General features: G+C 42.8%; 1 protein-coding gene across 4 annotated transcripts in view; it reads right to left on the bottom strand.

Moving 5' to 3' along the window:
* The window catches only part of LOC122560002 (AP-1 complex subunit gamma-1-like), a 139,878-nt gene that overhangs the window by 72,175 nt on the left and 49,088 nt on the right, over positions 1 to 18,615 (bottom strand). For all 4 annotated transcript variants that reach the window (XM_087994980.1, XM_087994978.1, XM_043710150.2 and 1 more), the window contains exon 4: positions 10,398 to 10,539. In XM_087994980.1, coding sequence (XP_087851106.1) covers positions 10,398 to 10,539 — 142 coding nt within the window. The remainder of the gene's footprint in view (positions 1 to 10,397; positions 10,540 to 18,615) is intronic.

Raw genomic sequence — 18,615 nt, 5'->3', positions numbered from 1 at the left:
ACACCTTCACTATCCTATCTCCCTGTGACTCCACTCTCAAGGAGCTATGAACCTCCACTCCAAGGTCTCCTTGTTCAGCAACACTCCCTACGACCTTAACATTAAGTGTATTAGTCCGGCTAAGATTTGCTTTCCCAAAATGCAGCACCTCGCATTTATCTGAATTAAACTCCATCTGCCACTTCTCAGCCCATTGGCCCATCTGATCAAGATCCCGTTTATATAAATGATGAAAAGTAGTGGACCCAGCAACGATCCTTGTGACACTCCACTGGTCACAGGTCTCCAGTCTGAAAAACAACCCTCTACCACCATCCTCTGTCGTCTATCTTTGAGCCAGTTCTGTTATTAAATGGCAGGTTCTCCTTGTATTCAATGAGATCTAACTTAGCTAACCAGTCTTCCATGGGGGACCTTGTCAAACATCTTACTGAAGTCCATGTAGACCACATCCACCGCTCTGCCCTCATTAATCCTCTTTGTTACTTCTTCAAAAAACTCAATCAAGTTTGTGAGACATGATTTCCCATGCACAAAGCCATGTTGACTATCCCTAATCAGTCCTTGCCTTTCCAAATATACATCCTGTCCCTCAGGATTCCCTTCAACAACTTGCCCACCACCGAGAAAGACAATCGAGCCAGACTTTGAAATTTATAAACTAACCATACTTCAGCAATTATGTTTGAGCAATAGAGATAATGAAAATGAATTTGTAACAATAAGAGCTGGATTCTCTCTCGCACCCACTTCTCTCTGTCTCTCGGAAGACAATGTTTGGTAAAACTGGAGAAATAACTATTTAAAGAGAATTCAATGATATTTACAAACTGAGGCCATGAATCAACAACTTAAAAACTGCTTCACAGATTAAAAAGAATGTCCCATTGTTTAATACGGGTAACATGGATAATCCTGGAAATTACAGGCCTGCGAATCTCATGGTTGATAGATCTGTCTTCACTGGGGCACACACGAGCAATCTCCCAGATGTAATTGTGGCTGAAGGACCTGAACTGAAGGGAATTTATATTAGGCAGGAAATGGTGTTGGAGAGACTATTAGGTCTGAAGGCGGATAAGTCCCCGGGACCTGATGGTCTGCATCCCAGGATACTGAAGGAGATGGCTCTAGAAATCGTGGATGCATTGGTGATCATTTTCCAATGTTCTATAGATTCAGGATCAGTTCCTGGGGATTGGAGGATGGCTAATGTTGTCCCACTTTTTAAGAAAGGAGGGAGAGAGAAAACAGAGAATTATAGACCAGTTAGTCTGACCTCACTGGTGGGAAAACGCTGGAGTCAATTATAAAGGACGAAATTACGACACATCTGGATAGCAGTAACAGGATAGGTCAGAGTCAGCATGGATTTATGAAGGGGAAATCATGCTTGACTAATCTTCTGGAATTTTTTGAGGATGTAACTCTGAAGATGGACAAGGGAGATCCAGTGGATGTAGTATACCTGGACTTTCAGAAAGCCTTTGATAAAGTCCCACATAGGAGGTTAGTGAGCAAAATTAGAGCACATGACATGAGGGGCAAAATACTGACATGGATTGAAAATTGGTTGGCTGACAGGAAACAGAGTAGTGATAAACTGCTCCCTTTCGGAATGGCAGGCGGTGACCAGTGGTGTGCCGCAGGGATCAGTGCTGGGACCGCAGTTTTTTTACAATGTACATTAATGATATAGATGAAGGTATTAAAAGTAATATTAGCAAATTTGCTGATGACACAAAGCTGGGTGGCAGGGTGAAATGTGAGGAGGATGTTAGGAGAATACAGGGTGACCTGGACAGGCTAGGTGAGTGGACGGATGCATGGCAGATGCAGTTTAATGTGGATAAATGTGTGGTTACTCACTTTGGTGGCAAGAACAGGAAGGCAGATTACTACCTAAATGGAGTCAAGTTAAGTAAAGGGGCAGTACAACGAGATCTACATGTTCTTGTACATCAGTCAATGAAAGCCAGCATGCAGGTACAGCAGGCAGTGAAGAAAGCTAATAGCATGCTGGCCTTCATAACAAGAGGAATTCAGTACAGAAGCAAAGAGGTCCTTCTGCAGCTGTACAGGGCCCTGGTGAGACTGCACCTGGAATATTGTGCGCAGTTTTGATCTCCAAATTTGAGGAAAGACATTCTGGCTATTGAGGGAGTGCAGCGTAGGCTCACGAGGTCAATTCCCGGAATGGCGGGACTATTTACGCTGAGAGATTGGAGCAACTGGGCTTGTATACGCTTGAGTGTAGAAGGCCGAGAGGGGATCTGATTGAGACGTAGAAGATTATTAAAGGGTTGGACACTCTGGAGGCTGGAAGCATGTTTCTGCTGATGGGCAAGTCCCGAACCAGAGGACACAGTTTAAAAATAAGGGGTCGGCCACTTAGAACAGAATTGAGGCGCAACTTCTTCACCCAGAGAATGGTGGGTGTATGGAATGCCCTACCCCAGAAGGCTGTGGAGGCCAAGTCTCTGGATACTTTCAAGAAAGAGTTGGATAGAGCTCTTAAGGATAGTGGAATCAAGGGTTATGGGGATAAGGCAGGAACAGGATACTGATTGAGGATGATCAGTCACGATCATAATGAATGGTGGTGCTGGCTCGAAGGGCAGAATGGCCTACTCCTGCACCTATTGTCTACTGGTACATTATTGGAAAAGATTCTCAGGGGCAAGATCTATACGCATTTAGAAGCAAAAGGACTTCTTAGGAATAGACAACATGGATTTGGGCTGGGAAGGTCATGCCTCACCAACTTTATCAAGTTTTTTTGAGGAGGTGAAGATGATTGTTTAGGGAAAAACAGTTGATGTTGTCTACATGGACTTCAGTAAAGCCTTTGATAGGTCCCTCAGGGCAGACTGGTACAAAAGGTGAAGTCACATGATATCAGCGGTGAGCTGACAAGAGAGATACAGAACTGGCTTAGTCATAGGAGACAGAGGGTAGCAATGGAAGGATTGTTTTCAGCATGGAGGTTGTGACTAGTGGTGTTCCACAGGGATCAGTGCTGGGCTCTCTGATGTTTGTGATCTACATAGACGATTTGAAAGAAAACATCGCTGGTCTAATCAGTAGGTTTGCGGATGGTACAAACATCGGTGGAGTTGTGGAAACTGAGGAGAAAGTGAGGTCTGCAGATGCTGGAGATCAAAGTTGAAACTTTATTGCTGGAACAGCACAGCAGGTCAGGCAGCATCCAGGAAACAGGAGATTCGACGTTTCGGGCACAGGCCCTTCTTCAGGAATGGCCTGAAGAAGGGCCTGTGCCCGAAACGTCGAATCTCCTGTTCCCTGGATGCTGCCTGACCTGCTGTGCTGTTCCAGCAATAAAGTTTCAACTGGAAACTGAGGAGGCTTGTCAGAGGGTATATAGCAGGATTATAGATCAGTTGGAGGCATGGGCAGAAAAACAGCAGATGGAGTTTAATCCTGACAAATGTGAAATGATGCATTTTGGAAGGTCAATTACAGGTGGAAATTATGCAGTGAATGGCAGAACGCTTATGAGTATTGATACATAGAGGAATCTTGGTGTGCAGGTCCATAGATCACTGAAGGTGGCAGTGCAGGTAGATAAGGTAATAAAAAAGGCCTATGGCATCCTTGCCTTCATTAGAAGGGGCATTTAGTACAAGGTCAGACAAGTTATGCTGCAGTTTTATAGAACTTTAATTAGGCCACACTTGGAGTATTGCACATAGTTCTGATCACCACACTGCCAGAAGGATGTGGATGCTCTCGAGAAGGTACAGAAAAGGTTTACCAGGATGTTGCCTGGTATGGAGGATTTTAGCTATGAAGAAAGGTTGGATAGACTGTGTTTATTTTCACTGGAGTGCACGAGAAGGACAACCTGATAGAAGTTTATAAGATTGTAAATGGCATGGATAGAATGGAAGGTATGAGGCTTTTTCCCCAGGGTGGAATGGTCAATCATTGGGGGATACAGGTTCAAGGTGCGAGGGTTGAAGTTTAAGTGAGATGGAGTTAGGAGGTCATGTTGCAGCTATACAGGAGATTGGTTAGGCCACTTTTGGACTACTGTGTGCAATTCTGGTCCTCCTATCGGATGTTGTGAAACCTGAACGGGTTCAGAAAAGATTTAGAAGGATGTTGCCAGTGTTGGAGAGTTTGAGCTACTGGGAGAGGCTGAATAGGCTAGGGCTGTTTGTCCTGGAACATCAACGCCTGCGGGGACCTTATAGGAGTTTTAAAATCATGAAGGGCATGGATAAGGTGGGGGAGTGCAGAACTAGAGGGCATAGGTTTAGAATGAGAGGTGAAAAATTTCAAAGGGACCCAACGGGCAACTTTGTCATACATAGGATGGTGCATGTACAGAATGATTTGCAAGAGGAAGTGGAGGAGGCTGGTACAACTACAGCATTTAAAAGGCATCTGGATGGGTATATGAATAGAATGGGTTTAGAGGGATATGGACCAAGTGCTGGCAAATGGGGCTAGATTAGGTTGGGATATCTGGTCAGCATGGACGAGTTGGACCGAAGGTTCTGTTTCTGCGCTGTACATCTCTATGAATTGATGTGTGAGGCAAGTTTTTCCACACAAAGGGTGCTGAGTGCTTGGAACGTACTGCCAGAGGTGGTGGTGGAAGCAGACACAATAGCAGCATTCAAGGAGCATGAATAAGATGATAGAGGGATATGGATTCTGTAAGTGAAGACAGTTTCAGTGGGGCAAAACGTGGCAGTGCAGACATTGAGGGCCGAAGGGCCTGTCCTATGCAGTATTGTTCTTTGTAAAAACCTTACACATAATGGACTCCAAGGATTCTTAAACCTCACAGCCATTATTGTTTCTGTCTTTACCATATACTACTTTTTGAAATTATTACTTTTTTTATGCATAGGATGTGGATGTTGGTGATATGGCCAGAATTATTGCTTGTCCCCAGTTGCCTGTAAGATGGTGGTGGTGGTGGTGGTGATGACCTACCTTCGTGAACTGCTGCAGTCCATTTGGTGTAGGTACACCAACAATGGCGCTAGTGAGGGAGACCCAGGTTATTGACTTAGTAACACTGAAAGAATGATAACGTATTTTCAGATGGTGAGTGGCTTGGATGATAACTTCCAACTGGCAGTGGTCATGGATTTAGAAGGTGCTGTCTAAGCCTTGGTGAGTTTTTGCACCTTGTAGATGGTACGCATTGCTGCTACTGATAATTGGAGGTAGAAAGGAGTGAATACTGAGTGTATTTGGATGTTGATAGCGGCAGATTCAGTGACAATAATGCCATCAAATATCAAGAAACAATGGTTAGATTCTTTCTTCGTGTAAATGACATCACCTCGCACTTGTGTGGGGCAAATATTACTTGCCATTTATTAGTCCAAAACTGAACTTGCTGCTCTTAAAACAAATCTTCAGACATGGACTGCTTCATGCTGAACATTATGTAATTATCAGCAAAAGTCCCCACTTCTGATCCTATAATGAAGGAAAAGTTCCTGATGAAGCAACTGAAGAAGGCTGCACCTAGGACACTACCCTGAGGAACTCCTGCGTAGATGTCCTGGAGCGGAGCTGACTGAGCTTCAACAAGTATAATGATTTTCCTTTGAGCCAGCTAGGACTCTAACCAGAGGAGTGCATTTTCCCTGAACTCCAAGTTCACCAGGGCTACCTGGGGTCACACTCTGTGAAGACTCAGTCCCACTAAAAGAAAATATCACACGGGAGTTTGAATCACAAAGCATAGCAGAAGCAGAAATATAGTACAGGAGACATCTTTATATGGTGCATCTCATTCTTCTAAACTTTACTGAGTGCAGGCCCAAACCACTCAAGCTCTTCCCCGTGTCTTATGATCCTGCTGCACTAGCTACCTGATAGCAGTACTCTGAAAGCTAATTTGGAAAGACAGTCACACTGCAGCTCAGAATGGGTGTCCACCAGACAATCCAGAAAGAACAGGCAGGTGCTGCAGGAGTCCCCAGGGGTCCTATGCATTAACTGTTTTCCACTTTGAAAGGTGAAGGAGGTGCTGGTATCTCTGAGGAATGCAGTCAGTGCCAAGCTTCTGGAATCACTAGTGCCTTGACTGTACAGAGGTTGAGGAAAAAAAAAGGAAGATTAGGAGGACAGGGGTTCTTTAGTCTGAGAAGCAAACAGGCATTTCTGCAGCTGAAAATGTGACACCAGATTGTTTTGCCTCCCTGGTGCTAGGGTCTGGATGTCACTGAAAGGCTACAGGACATCCTGAAAGGGGAGGATCATGAGTTAGACGTTGTGATATGTTAGCACCAATGATATGGGCAGAGTGAGGAATGTGGTCTTGCAAAAGAATTCAGGGAGCTAGGCAGTGGATTAAAAAACAGGACTTCAATGGCTAGAATCTCTGGATTACATCCAATGCCATGTGCTCGTAGGTACTCATTCACACACAAGCACTCAGGCTTATACTCGGTCACATTCACGCACACACTCTACCGTGCACACACACACTCTCTCTCATGTAGGCGTATACACAAGTTTATGGAGTGAATTTGCATTTGCAGATACATTCTATTTCGCTCAGAAAACACACAATCTGCAGCCAATCGATCCATGTGACAGTTTTAAAATTCCTACTTTGGAAATAGAACCAGTCTGACTCAAAATTGGAATACAGACAGGCTCTAATCTCACACTTATAATGCATTGTCTGAGCTGAGCTGTCACTTTTTTTAAATATAAAACCTTAAATTATCTCCGGAATGCGACTTGAAAGAAGTTGTAGGATTTACATATTAATGAATCGAATCCTGCAACCCATTCTAAAAGATGAAAGACGTAACAGCAATCTAGGTTTGTTCAATATATCGTATCAGTTGCATGACACTGTGATCTTGTGCCATACATTCTGTGTCATATGATCCTGCCTCACTAGCAGTGCTCCAAAAGCTAGTACTTCCAAATAAACCTGATGGACTATAACCTGGTGTTGTGTGATTTTTAACTAGTGAGTTTAGAAATAGGACAGATAAATGAGTGGCTCTAGGGAAAATGCACCCCCACTGCCACACAAGTGTTCCATGTGGCAGCAGAGGAACATTTTAGTCATAATGATCACAACATGGTATGGGGTCAAATTTGTTCTGAACAAGGAAGAAAATGGCTTTGGATTGAAGGAAAGCAGATTTATATGAAAAGAAAGCAGGATCTGGCCACAGTTGACTGGGAACAGCTTCTTGCGAGTATGTCTACAATGGAGCAGTGGGGGGCATTCAAAAAGGAGCTGGGAAGAATACAGGTCCAACATGCAGCCTTTAAAGGGAAATGAAGGATCACTAAGCTCAGAGTACCCTGTATATCTAGGGAAATCAGGACTGGATGAGGAAGAGGAGAAGGAATTTTAGCAAGCCCAAAGAAAGCAGTGCAGCTCCAGCCTCGGAGGCTTACAGGAAGTGCAGAAGGGAACTTTAAGCATTTCAAAGATCAAAAAGGAGGTATGAAAAAAGACTGTGAACAGAATTAGAGGAGAAGATCCTAAGATATTTTATAAATACTTGAAAGGGAGGAGGTTAACCAGGAAAAGATACAGCATATTAGGGACCAAGGTGGCAATCGGTGTGTGAAGCTGCAGGATACTGAAAGGGTGGTAAAGGAATACTTCTTTCTGGCCTTCACTCTGGAAAAGGACAAAGTAGTACGGAATTTAGGGAAAGGGACTGAGAAGAACTTGCACAGTTTGACATAAGAAATGGGGACATATTGCAAGGCTCTATCTGGCTTAAAAATGGACAAATCCCCTGGCCCAGATGAATTGCATCCCAGACTGCTATGAGAGGCGAAGCAGGAAATTGCAGGGGCTCTGACTGAAATTTTTAATTCCTCTCTGGCCACAAAGAAAGTGCCAGAGGACTGGATAACGGCTAATGCGGTTCCGCTTTTCAAGATGGGTGGTAGAGATGAACCAGGAAATCACAGATAAGTCAGTGGTAGGAAACTATTGGAGAACATTCTGAAGGAGCAAATTAATACTCACTTGGAAAACATGGGTTAGTTATGGATAGTCAGCATGTCTTTGTCAAAGAGATGACATGCCTGACAAATTTATTGGAAACTTTTGAAAATGTGATCAAGTTTATGGATGAGGGAAGTTCAGGTGATGTAGTTTAAATGGATTTTAGCAATGTTTTTGATAAGGTCCCACATGGGAGATTGATCAAGAAGGTTAAAAAACATGGAATTGTGGATAACTTGGCAAGATGGATCAGAAATTAGCTTAGTAATAGGAAAGAAGAAGGAGGACTGCAGATGCTGGAGATGAGAGTTGAAAAGTGTGGCGCTGGAAAAGTACAGCAGGTCAGGCTGCATCTGAGGAGAAGGAGAATCGATGTTTTGTGCATAAGCCCTTCATCAGGAATTTTGGAGTGGGGGAAGGGGGAGGGCGGGGCACGGCAAGCTGGACACCAAGGTAGCTTGTAAGGTGATAGGTAGATGCAGATGGGGACGATGGTCATAGGTTGGAGCAGGGGGTGGAACGGATACGTGGAAAAATGATGGGTGGTGTCAAGTTGGAGGGCTGGATCTGGATGAGGTTGGGGGGGAAAGAGATGAGGAAACTGGTGAAATTGAAGTTGATGCCATGTGGTTGGAGGGGCCCAAGGCGGATGATGAGGCATTCTTCCTCCTGGCGTTGGGTGGCTAGGATTTAGTGGTGGAGGCAGCTCAGAATCTGCATGTCCTTGGTAGAGTGGGAGGGGGAGTTGACGTGGTTGGCCACAGGGCACTGGTGTTATTTGGTGCCTGTGTCACAAAGAAACTCTCTAAAACGTTCCGTGAGTTGATATCCTGTCTCCCCAATGTAGAGGAGACCACATCAAGAGGAACGGACAGAGTAGATGAGGTGGTTGGACGTGCAGGAAAATCTCTGCCAGATGTAGAAGGATCCTTTGGGGCTTTGGATGGCAGTGAGGGGGGAGGGTTGGGCATAGGCTATATACCTCTTGTGGTGGCAGTAATAGGAAACAAAGGCTAATAGTAGAAGGCTGTTTGAGTGACTGGAGGCCATGTCCTCTGCAAAAGGGTCAGTACTGAGGCCCTTATAAATGATACACATGAAAATGTGGGTTGAATGTTAAGCAAATTTGCAGATGACACCAAGATTGGTAGAGTTAATAGCAAACAAGGTAGTTGTAGGTCACAGGAAGATTTAGATCGGTTGGTCAAATGGGCAGATCAGTGGCAGATGGCATTTAACCCTGACAAGTGCGAGGTGATGTACTTTGGAAGAAGAAACAAGATGAGGCAACTTATAAGGAATGGCAGGACACTGGGTAGCTTAGAGGAACAGATGGATCTTGGGGTTAATATTCACAGATTCCTGAAGTCAGCAGAGCACGCGAGTAGGATAGTTAAAGCAGCATATGGGAGTACATGAGCAAAGAGGTAACGCTGGAGTTGTATAGAGTGCTGGTGAGGCCACAGCTGGAGTACTAGGTGCAGTTTGGGTCACCTGACTACAGGAAAGATGTGATAGCACTAGAGAGGGTACAGTGGAGGTTCACCAGGATATTGCCTGGGTTGGAGAAATTGAGTCAGGTGATTCGGTGGGGGGGAGGGAGAGCGGATTTCATAAAACTCTTTTTACTCAGCGGGTGGTGGGAATATGGAATGTACTGCCTGAAAAGGTAGTAGAGGCTGGAAAACATGCGACCTTTAAAAAATAATTACATCAGATATCATAACATTCAAGGATATGGGACAAGTGCAGGAAATTGGGGTTAGTGCACTTTTAGTGGTAGTTCTGTCCACACAGACTCAATGGGCCGAAGGGCCTTTCCTGCTCTGTATTAATCGGAGTCTAAAACTGTTTACAGTATTCTAGCTGTGGTCTGATTTGTAGTTTCAGCAAAGTTTCCGTTATTTTAGTACTTCATTCCTTCATAAATAAAAGTGAATATTCCATCTGCATTTGATATTATCAGAAATTACTGGAATTTTCCAGCAGGTCTGGCAGCATCTGTGGAGAGGAATCAGTTAATGTTTCATGTTCAATTACCTTTCTTCAGAACAGGTTCATTCCTTATTATTTCCTTATTGCTTGCTGAACTTTTATGCCAGCTTTGTGATTACTGCACAAGGCCTTCCAACTCTCTCTGGGCTGTAGTTTTCTGCGATCTGTCTCCATTTAAATTATATTCAGCCCCTCTAATCTTCCTGTCATGATATTACATTTGCCAAACTTGCTAACATAATTGGATCAAAGAGAATCTAGACTAGAATAAGTAGTTCAAATCAGTGCACCAGATGTGGTAACCGATTAAAGGGAAATTGACAAAAACATTTAGAATACTTTACAGGTTTAAGGTAGATTTTGCCTTTTGTCCATTTGAGTCAATTGCATCCTTAAAATTGTCCCAGAGATGAAGTCTCACCTTTTTACGGATGTATGAGTTGGAGTTCTTCAACAGTTTCTCCACCTCTCCAGCCAGATCTCTACACATATCTGATGATCCCATACAGCCCAATGTACAGAGAGACAGCCCCTGGACAAATTGGGTGCTGTGGCTCAAGTCACTGCAGAGAAAGCAAAATGTACTGACTGATCACTAAATCATATCAACTCCAAAGTTCACAGCCTTGAGAGCTCATCCTTGACCTGCAGGGATAATGATTAAATACAGAAAAAGAAACCAAGTACATTTTGAAAATGGCAACGTAATTTGAAAGTGTTCTATTCATCCACAACACTCTCAATTCTCACATCAAATTCATTTAGCACTCCTCTATTGGGGTAGCCCAATACAGTTCAATTATATTTTCTAATATCACCCTGAACATAATTCATCAGTGCACTTGTCAGTCCAGTTGGCAAGGTACAATCAGAGCAAGTCTAGCTTTCTTTGCTTGTTGCAAATAAATAAATAGAAACATTTTACTTAACGCTAACTCCATAAAACCCTCTCAATTTTCAAGATTTCTATTGGATCATCCTTGGCTGCCTTTTCTTTGCAGGGAAAAAGAAAAACTCAAGTGGTGTAACCCTACTTCTTATGAAAGCAAGAACCACCAAAGTCCAGGAGGACCATTGAGGACTACTCTCATTAGCAAGGTACAACCAAGGGTCACCATGCCTAAGGTGTGGCATCGGTGGTGGTGATATTGGTGTGGTTAGATGGGGGGTTGGTGGTGGTAGGTGCGGAGAGCTTGTGGAAGGGGAAAGCATCTTTCTGAACCTTTCAGGCATTTCTGGTCTCCTTATTGTGAATCACTTTGGCATCCTCTGCTCAGCCTTTTCTTTTTCCAAAAATATGGTCATCAGGACTATAAAGATAGATACAGTTGCACTTTACAGCATTTACCATGACTACTGAATGTCTCAATATGCATGACTGTCAATTAATTGTCAATTGTATACACAATAACTCCAGAGATGTACGCTAAGGTTTAATCAGTATATTTTTTGCTAGGTTTGTGAAGGTTTGTAGCTCAGGATTAGCTCAGGTTAGCCACCAGGATACATGAATACCAGCTCACTACAAAAAGACACGACCCTCTCTCCCTCGTAGCCCTACACACAGAGGAAAAAAACCCACCATTTCAACTGGGACAACACATCTATCCTGGGACAGACTAAGCAAAGACATGCCAGAGAATTCCTAGAAGCCTGGCACTCCAACCACAACGCCTTAAACAAACACATAGATCTAGATACCATCTATCAACCCCTCAGAAAACGAACAGGAAATGACATCACCACAAACCCCAGGAAACCCATCCAGGAGAAAGATATAAATAGAAAACAGGGGACAACAGCTTTGCTTCACTTGGAGGTCGCCACTGATGATGTTACCTAGCCAGGTAATGAAATGTCTGGATATGAAACCTACACCCTTTAATCAGTATAACTTTAGGATTATATTCTATCCCCCTCTAGAAATAAATCCTCACTCTTCTCTAAAGCCATAATCTGGTCCCATTCTCACCTAATCACAGTCAGGCCACTGCTTGCAATGGCTTCTCTTTTCACTCCCAAATTATTACCTGCTGAGTCTCCAAGGACCTAGACATTTTCTATCCTCAAGGACCTCTGCTACCTCTTATCCAAAGACTGCCCCTTGGTTTCAGTTAATGTCACATTAGTTTTCCGCATGTACACTGATGACACAACCTGTGTAAACTCCTCCAATGTTGCTATTATCACACTGTTTACCAGACATCCAGTACAGATGATCAAGTTTCTTTAATAAAGTACTGGGAAGAAAGACTGAAGCTATTTTGTTTGGTCCTGCCTCAAATTACAATTCCCTAAATTGGTGACTTCAGTCAGAGTCATACAGCATGGAAGCAGGCCCTTCAGCCCAACTCATCCATACCAACCAGGTTTCCGAAACGTAACTAGTCCCATTTGTCTACATTTGGCCCATATCCTTCGAAACTTTTTCCGACCCATGTACCTATCCAAATGTGATTTAAATGTTGAAACCGTACCCATCTCGACCACTTTTCGGGCAGATCGTTTAATTTACACACAACCCTCCGCATGAAAATGTTGCCCCTCAAGTCCCTTCTCACCTTAAATCCGTGCCCTCTAGTTTTGGATTCCCCCACTCTGCAGAAAAGTCCTTGGCTATTCACTTTATCTATGGCCTTCATGATTTTATAATCCTCTATAAGATCACCCCTCAACCTCTTATGCTCCAAGGGAAAAAAGGCCTATGCAGCCTCTCCTTATAACTCAAACCTCCTAGTCTCAGTAACATCCTCAAATCTTTTTTGCACTCTTCAGTTTAATGACATTCTTCCTCTAGCAAGATAACCAGAACTGTGTGCAGTACTCCTAATGTGGCTTTACCAATGTCTTGTAAGTTGTCAGATGTCACACAAGACCAGATTATAGCCCAACAGGTTTTTTTGAAATCACAAGCTTTTGGAGTGCAGCCCCTTCGTCAGGTGGAATAAGAGAGAAGAGCACCAGACACAGAATTTGTAGTCATGATTTGGAGATGCCGGTGTTGGACTGGGGTGTACAAAGTTAAAAATCACACAACACCAGGTTATAGTCCAAAAGGTTTAATTGGAAGCACATTAGCTTTCGGAGCGTTGCTCCTTCATCAGGTGGTTGTGAAGGAGCGACGCTCAGAAAGCTAGTGTGCTTCCAATTAAACCTGTTGGACTAAACCTGGTGTTGTGTGATTTTTAACAGAATTTGTGGGCAGAGATCAAAAGATCATACAACTGATGTGATTAGAGTGTCAAATAATCAGTCACTACAGGTGACCAAGAATTTAGACAATGTGAGTAAAGAGTCAACAGCTGAATAGCAAGTGAAAGGATGACCTATAATCCAATTAAATGAGGCAGAGAGATAATTACAAACATTAAAAATAAGGTGGTGCTGGAGCCAAACTAAAAAGCTGAAATAACATGATGGGTATAAGAGTTGCATGCCGAGAATTTAACTAAATTAAAGTAGTAATCCAAAACTGTAGAAGGTAATTAAGGTAGTGAGGTTATAATTTATTAAGACGGTGGTGTCAAAACAGAACAGTAAGGAAGATTTTACAGATACAGAAGTGCAATGCGGTCACATGTAGCACAACATGAACCCAAGATCACGATTGAGGCTGTCTTCATGGGTACAGAAATTGGCTATCGGTTTCTGCTCGGCGATTCTGCATTGTTGTATATCTTGAAGGTTGCCTTGGAGGACACTTACCTGAAGATCGGAGGCTGAATGTCCTTGACCACTGAAACGTTCAGACAGCAAGGGAACATTTCTGTCTGATGATTATTACGCAGTGTCCATTCACACTGTCGTAGCGTCTGCATGGTCTCGCCAATACACCATGCCTCTGGGCATCCTTGCCTGCAGCGGATGACAACATTGGCTGAGTCACACGACTATCTACTGTGTACATGGTGCTCCCACATATGATGGTCGCATCCATGTCAATGGTCTGAAATGTCTTGCAGAAATTGCCATGACAGGGTTATGTAGTGTTGTGGTTGATGTCGTCCTGAAGGCTGGGTAATTTGCTGTGAACGATGGTCTGTTTAAGGTTTGGCAGTTGTTTTATGGCAAGAAGTGGAGGCGTAGGGATGATCTTGGCGAGATGCTTCTCATCATCGATGACATATTGAAAGCTGCGAGGAACATAACATAGTCTCTTCACTCCGGGGAAGTACTGGATGATGAAGGATACTCTATCTGTCGTATCCCGTGTGCCTTGAAGTTGTTGTGGTTTTTTGCTGTCGGAACTGGCAAAGGATGAGTTGAGCATTGTATCCTGTTCTTATGAGGGAATCTTTCAAAATCTTTAGGTGCCCATTGTGTTCTTTCTCATCTGAGTGTATACGCAAGGCTTGTCCGTAGGGGATAGCTTCTTTAATATGTTTAGGCTGGAAAATAGAGAGGCGCAGCATCATGAGGTTAGCCACGGGCTTGTGGTAGAGTGAGATACTGAGGTGTCCATCCTTGATGGAGATGCACGAGTCCAAGAATGAGACTGATTTTGAAGAGTAGTCCACCGTAAATCTGATAGTGGGATGAAACTTGTTGATATTGCTACGTAGTCGTTTCACTGATTCCTTGCCATGTCGTCAATGTATCCGGTGTATAGCATTGGGCAGAAGTCCTGTGCGGCAAAGAAGTCTTGCTCGAACCTGTGCACGAAAATGTTAGCATCTTGGGATCCAAATCTGATGCCCATGGCTGTGTATCTGGATGAAGAAATGGTTGTCACCAAGGTGAAGATGTCATGGTCGAGGATGAAGCAGATGAGTTGTAGGATGACTTTTGGAAATTAGCCATTGTTGGTACTGAGTAGTGAGGCTGCTGCAGCGATGCAATCAAAATGGTAGATGCTGGTGTAGAGTGCCGAAACACTCCATTGTGACGAGAAATGTTCCTGGTTCACATGACTTGGCCAAAATTGTCTACCTCATATGATGCAGGCAAGGATGCCTGGAGGCATGGTATTGTTGATGAGACCATGCGGACACTACGACAACAAATTAATGGACATCGCATAACAATCGCCTGACAGGAATGTTCCCTCCCAGTCAGGGAAAACTTCAGTGGTCAAGGACATTCAGCCTTCGATCTTGGGGTAAGTATGCTCCAAGGCAGCCTTCGAAAAACTGATAGCCAAGTTCCTTACTCATGAAGACAGCCTCAACCATGATCTTGAGTTCATGTCGCGCTACATGTGACCTCACCATACTGTTCTGTACCTATAAAATATTCCTTACTGTCCTGTTTTTACACCACTACCGTGATAAATTGTTATGATCTCTTTATCTTAGTTTGTATAGTTTTGGATTATTTAACACTTTGGTTAGACCCTCGACTTGCGACTCTTATACCCATCATGTTATTTCAGTCATTTAGTTTGTAGCAGAGTTACCTTGTTTTTTTGTAATTATCTCTCTGCCTCATTTAATCAGATTATAGGTCATCTTTTAGCTTGCTATTCAGCCGTTGACACTTTACTCACACTGTCTAAATTCTTGGTCACCTGCACAGACTTATTATTCAACACTCCACACACCAGTTGTATGATCTTTTGATCTCTCTGCTTCCAAATTCTCCGTCTGTGTGCTCTTCTCTTCATTTCACCTGTTGAAAGGGCTGCGCTCCTTAAGCGTGTGATTTCAAACAAACCTGTTGGATTATAACCTGGTGTTATGAGACATCTGACTTCGTTCACCCCTGTCCAACACTAGCACCTCCACAATATGAAATAAATGCAGTTGAATTCATCAGTCTTTCCTCATTATCTGCTGTGCTCTTGCCTGCTTTGTCGATTTAACTTTCGTCCTAGTCTCAACCTTCCGATTTGTCTGACCACTGTTTAGGGTCAAAACAATTGCAAAAAACTGCAGGTCTAACGAATTGTCCCAGAGTTATTTCTACGTTTGTTTAGATTAATATTGCCCTTTTTAACATTTTAAATGCAGTTATCTCATTTCTAATCAATGCCATGCTCATTCTCCCTGTTTCTCTGGCAAATGAGGAAAAAAAATTGATTCACATTTCTGCCATTCGTACAGAACTGCCAGTAATATTAAATAGCCTTAATCTCAATCTACCTTTCCTTTTTTATGCTTGTAGAATATTTTACTACGGTATTTGGTTTTAGCCTCATTGATGATTTAATTGCATCCTTCTGTTCTCCTAATTTCTTGCATTTTCCATCTTCAGGCCCTCCATCGCTGTAAGTGTACTCAGTGCATCCAACTTTGTTTAAATTTACTTCGTCCCAATGTTTTAGTTCATCTAGAGTACTCATTGATGCTCGGCTTGTTCTTATTTAGCAATACATTGGCTGACGGAATATCTAGACAAAGAGTTGTTGGCACAAAAACTTGATTTGCTTGACGGGATCATGTAGCATTTCCAACAAGGCTGACTCCATGGGAATCGCCCAGAAAATTAAGATTCCACTGGGTAATTCTCCTGAGCCTGGAAGCTTCCAAAGATGCCCCTTATGTTCAGAGAATTCAGAGGGTTCAATGAAGCTGAAGAGTCACTCCAGAGAAATTAGAAATTCAAAATCAACACCAACTCCTAGGAAACAAAACCTTCAGACTCATCACTAACCACCCCTTCCTGCAACTATACAATCCCCCTATAATGCCCTGATGACCTTTGACCCAATCTTATGCCAGACCAAACCCATCCCGCCAATGATACCCTGTTGGATCAGACACTCAACCTCTACCATTCCCTCCCCTATTGACCATCTATCCTTCCCCACCAACCCTCCAAACCCTTCTTCAAATGTGACCCCCAACTCGACATCACCTACACTTGTCCAATCCTGCCAGGTGCATGATCAATATAAAGGAAACTTCAGCTAACTAAGACAAGGACCAAATATGTGAAATTTGAAATTTGGTTCAAAGTAGGAATTCAACTGGCATATCTTGTCCAAGTTCAGTTTTAGACTCCAAGTCTAACTTGAAATTACTAATTGAGAGAGATGGATCCATGATGGTGGCAGTAAGCACTTAAGCACCTGAAATCCATCCGTTACGTGAAGTGCTAATTACCGTAGTTACCATACCTGAGTAGATTCATATAAGGAAAGGATTTTTTCATAGAAGGAGAATCCAGAGAAACTTCATTGGGTTGACTTGGGTATGAGATTTTCTCACGAGGAGAAATTGAGCAGTTTGGGCCTGTACTCAATGGAGTTTGGAAGAATGAGAGACAACCTTATTGGAATATGTAAATTTCATAGGAGACTTGACAGAATGGATGCAGAGATATTGTTTCTCCTTAAGGGAGAATCGAGGATCAGAGAGCACAATCTCAGTCAGGGGTTACAGAGTTAGGGCAGAGATGAGAAGGAATTTCTTCTCTCAAAGGATAAAGGATTTGTGGAATTTTTTTTTACCACAGAGGGCTGTAGAGTCAAGGTAATTAAGTATATTCAAGGCTAATCATGACAGATTTATAACCAAAAAGGGAATCAAGAGTTATGGGAAGACAGGAAAGTGGACTTGAAAATTTTCAGATCAGCCATGATCTCACTGATTGGCAGAGCAGACATGATGAGCGAAATGGCCCACTTCTGCTTTTATAGTCTAAATGGCACCCAACACTGACTCCAGCTCTACTCCCAATAGCATGCTGCTGCCTGCATGCCTCTCTCTCTCTAAGCCTACTCCATATTATTGACCCAACACACTACACACTTCACTACCCATTGGCCACTCTATATCCCTCATTTATCCTATCTTAGTCCTATTAAATGGCTTTGGGGATCTCTAACTTCCAAAATACAACATCAAGAGTCTTGACTTGTAGCATTAGAGTGGACTTCTCCCTAATATCCTGTGATGAACACATTTGGGACAGGCCAGACTCAGAATAATGGACATAAAACCTGCCAAATAATAGGTAATTTTGAGGAGGATTAGCATTGGTTGCATCTGTCCAGTGGTAATCCGAATTTCTGGGCCATTCTTCCTGGACTCATTCGGACATATTTTAATTTGTTTCCTATTGTTGTTCTTTATTATTACCCGTTAATATTTTGTTCAACGTATTTTCCCCCAAGTTCTGTTCTCAGTTCCAATCCATTACCATCTGCATAATATTTGCATTGTTCTCAATTGTCTTAAAGCATTACGATCAATATTAACTATATGTTCAAATTTTAATATATTCTTATTTGCTCTGGTTCATTCCTGTTATAGGTTGTGTAGCAAATCCTCCTGTTGGGCTCAAAAGGAATCCTGCGTGATTGGCTTTCAGATCAGTGCAACGCATCCATCCTTAGCATGCATTTGAAATTTTAAAGCATTTTATGTATTTCTGCATTAAACAATACATAAGTGAGTTAATCAGTTTTATTTGTACCCTATGCATATCTGCACAAGAATGTATTCAGTCAACGCTCACTTTGTTTCCATACACCACTTTCTTCTTTGTAGAAACTGGTGGATATATCTGTACAGGGATCTGCAAACTTCCTCTTCCATTAATATGTTAGGCCATTATATACTGGATAAGTTACTCTCTGACTTTGGATGACCGAACAGATTTTAATAGGATTTCATCTTTTTTTTCCAAAATCTGTGGATTCATCTTACTTGTGCTGCATTTCAACCTGGATTGTACCATTCCACCATGTAATACTC

Source organism: Chiloscyllium plagiosum, unplaced genomic scaffold (genome assembly GCF_037043375.1).
Source record: "Chiloscyllium plagiosum isolate Xiang-an unplaced genomic scaffold, Cpla_swu_hap1 HiC_scaffold_15, whole genome shotgun sequence".
Classification (NCBI taxonomy): domain Eukaryota; kingdom Metazoa; phylum Chordata; class Chondrichthyes; order Orectolobiformes; family Hemiscylliidae; genus Chiloscyllium; species Chiloscyllium plagiosum.
Note: the sequence above shows the minus strand (reverse complement) of the source record. Positions and strands in the feature narration are given on the sequence as shown.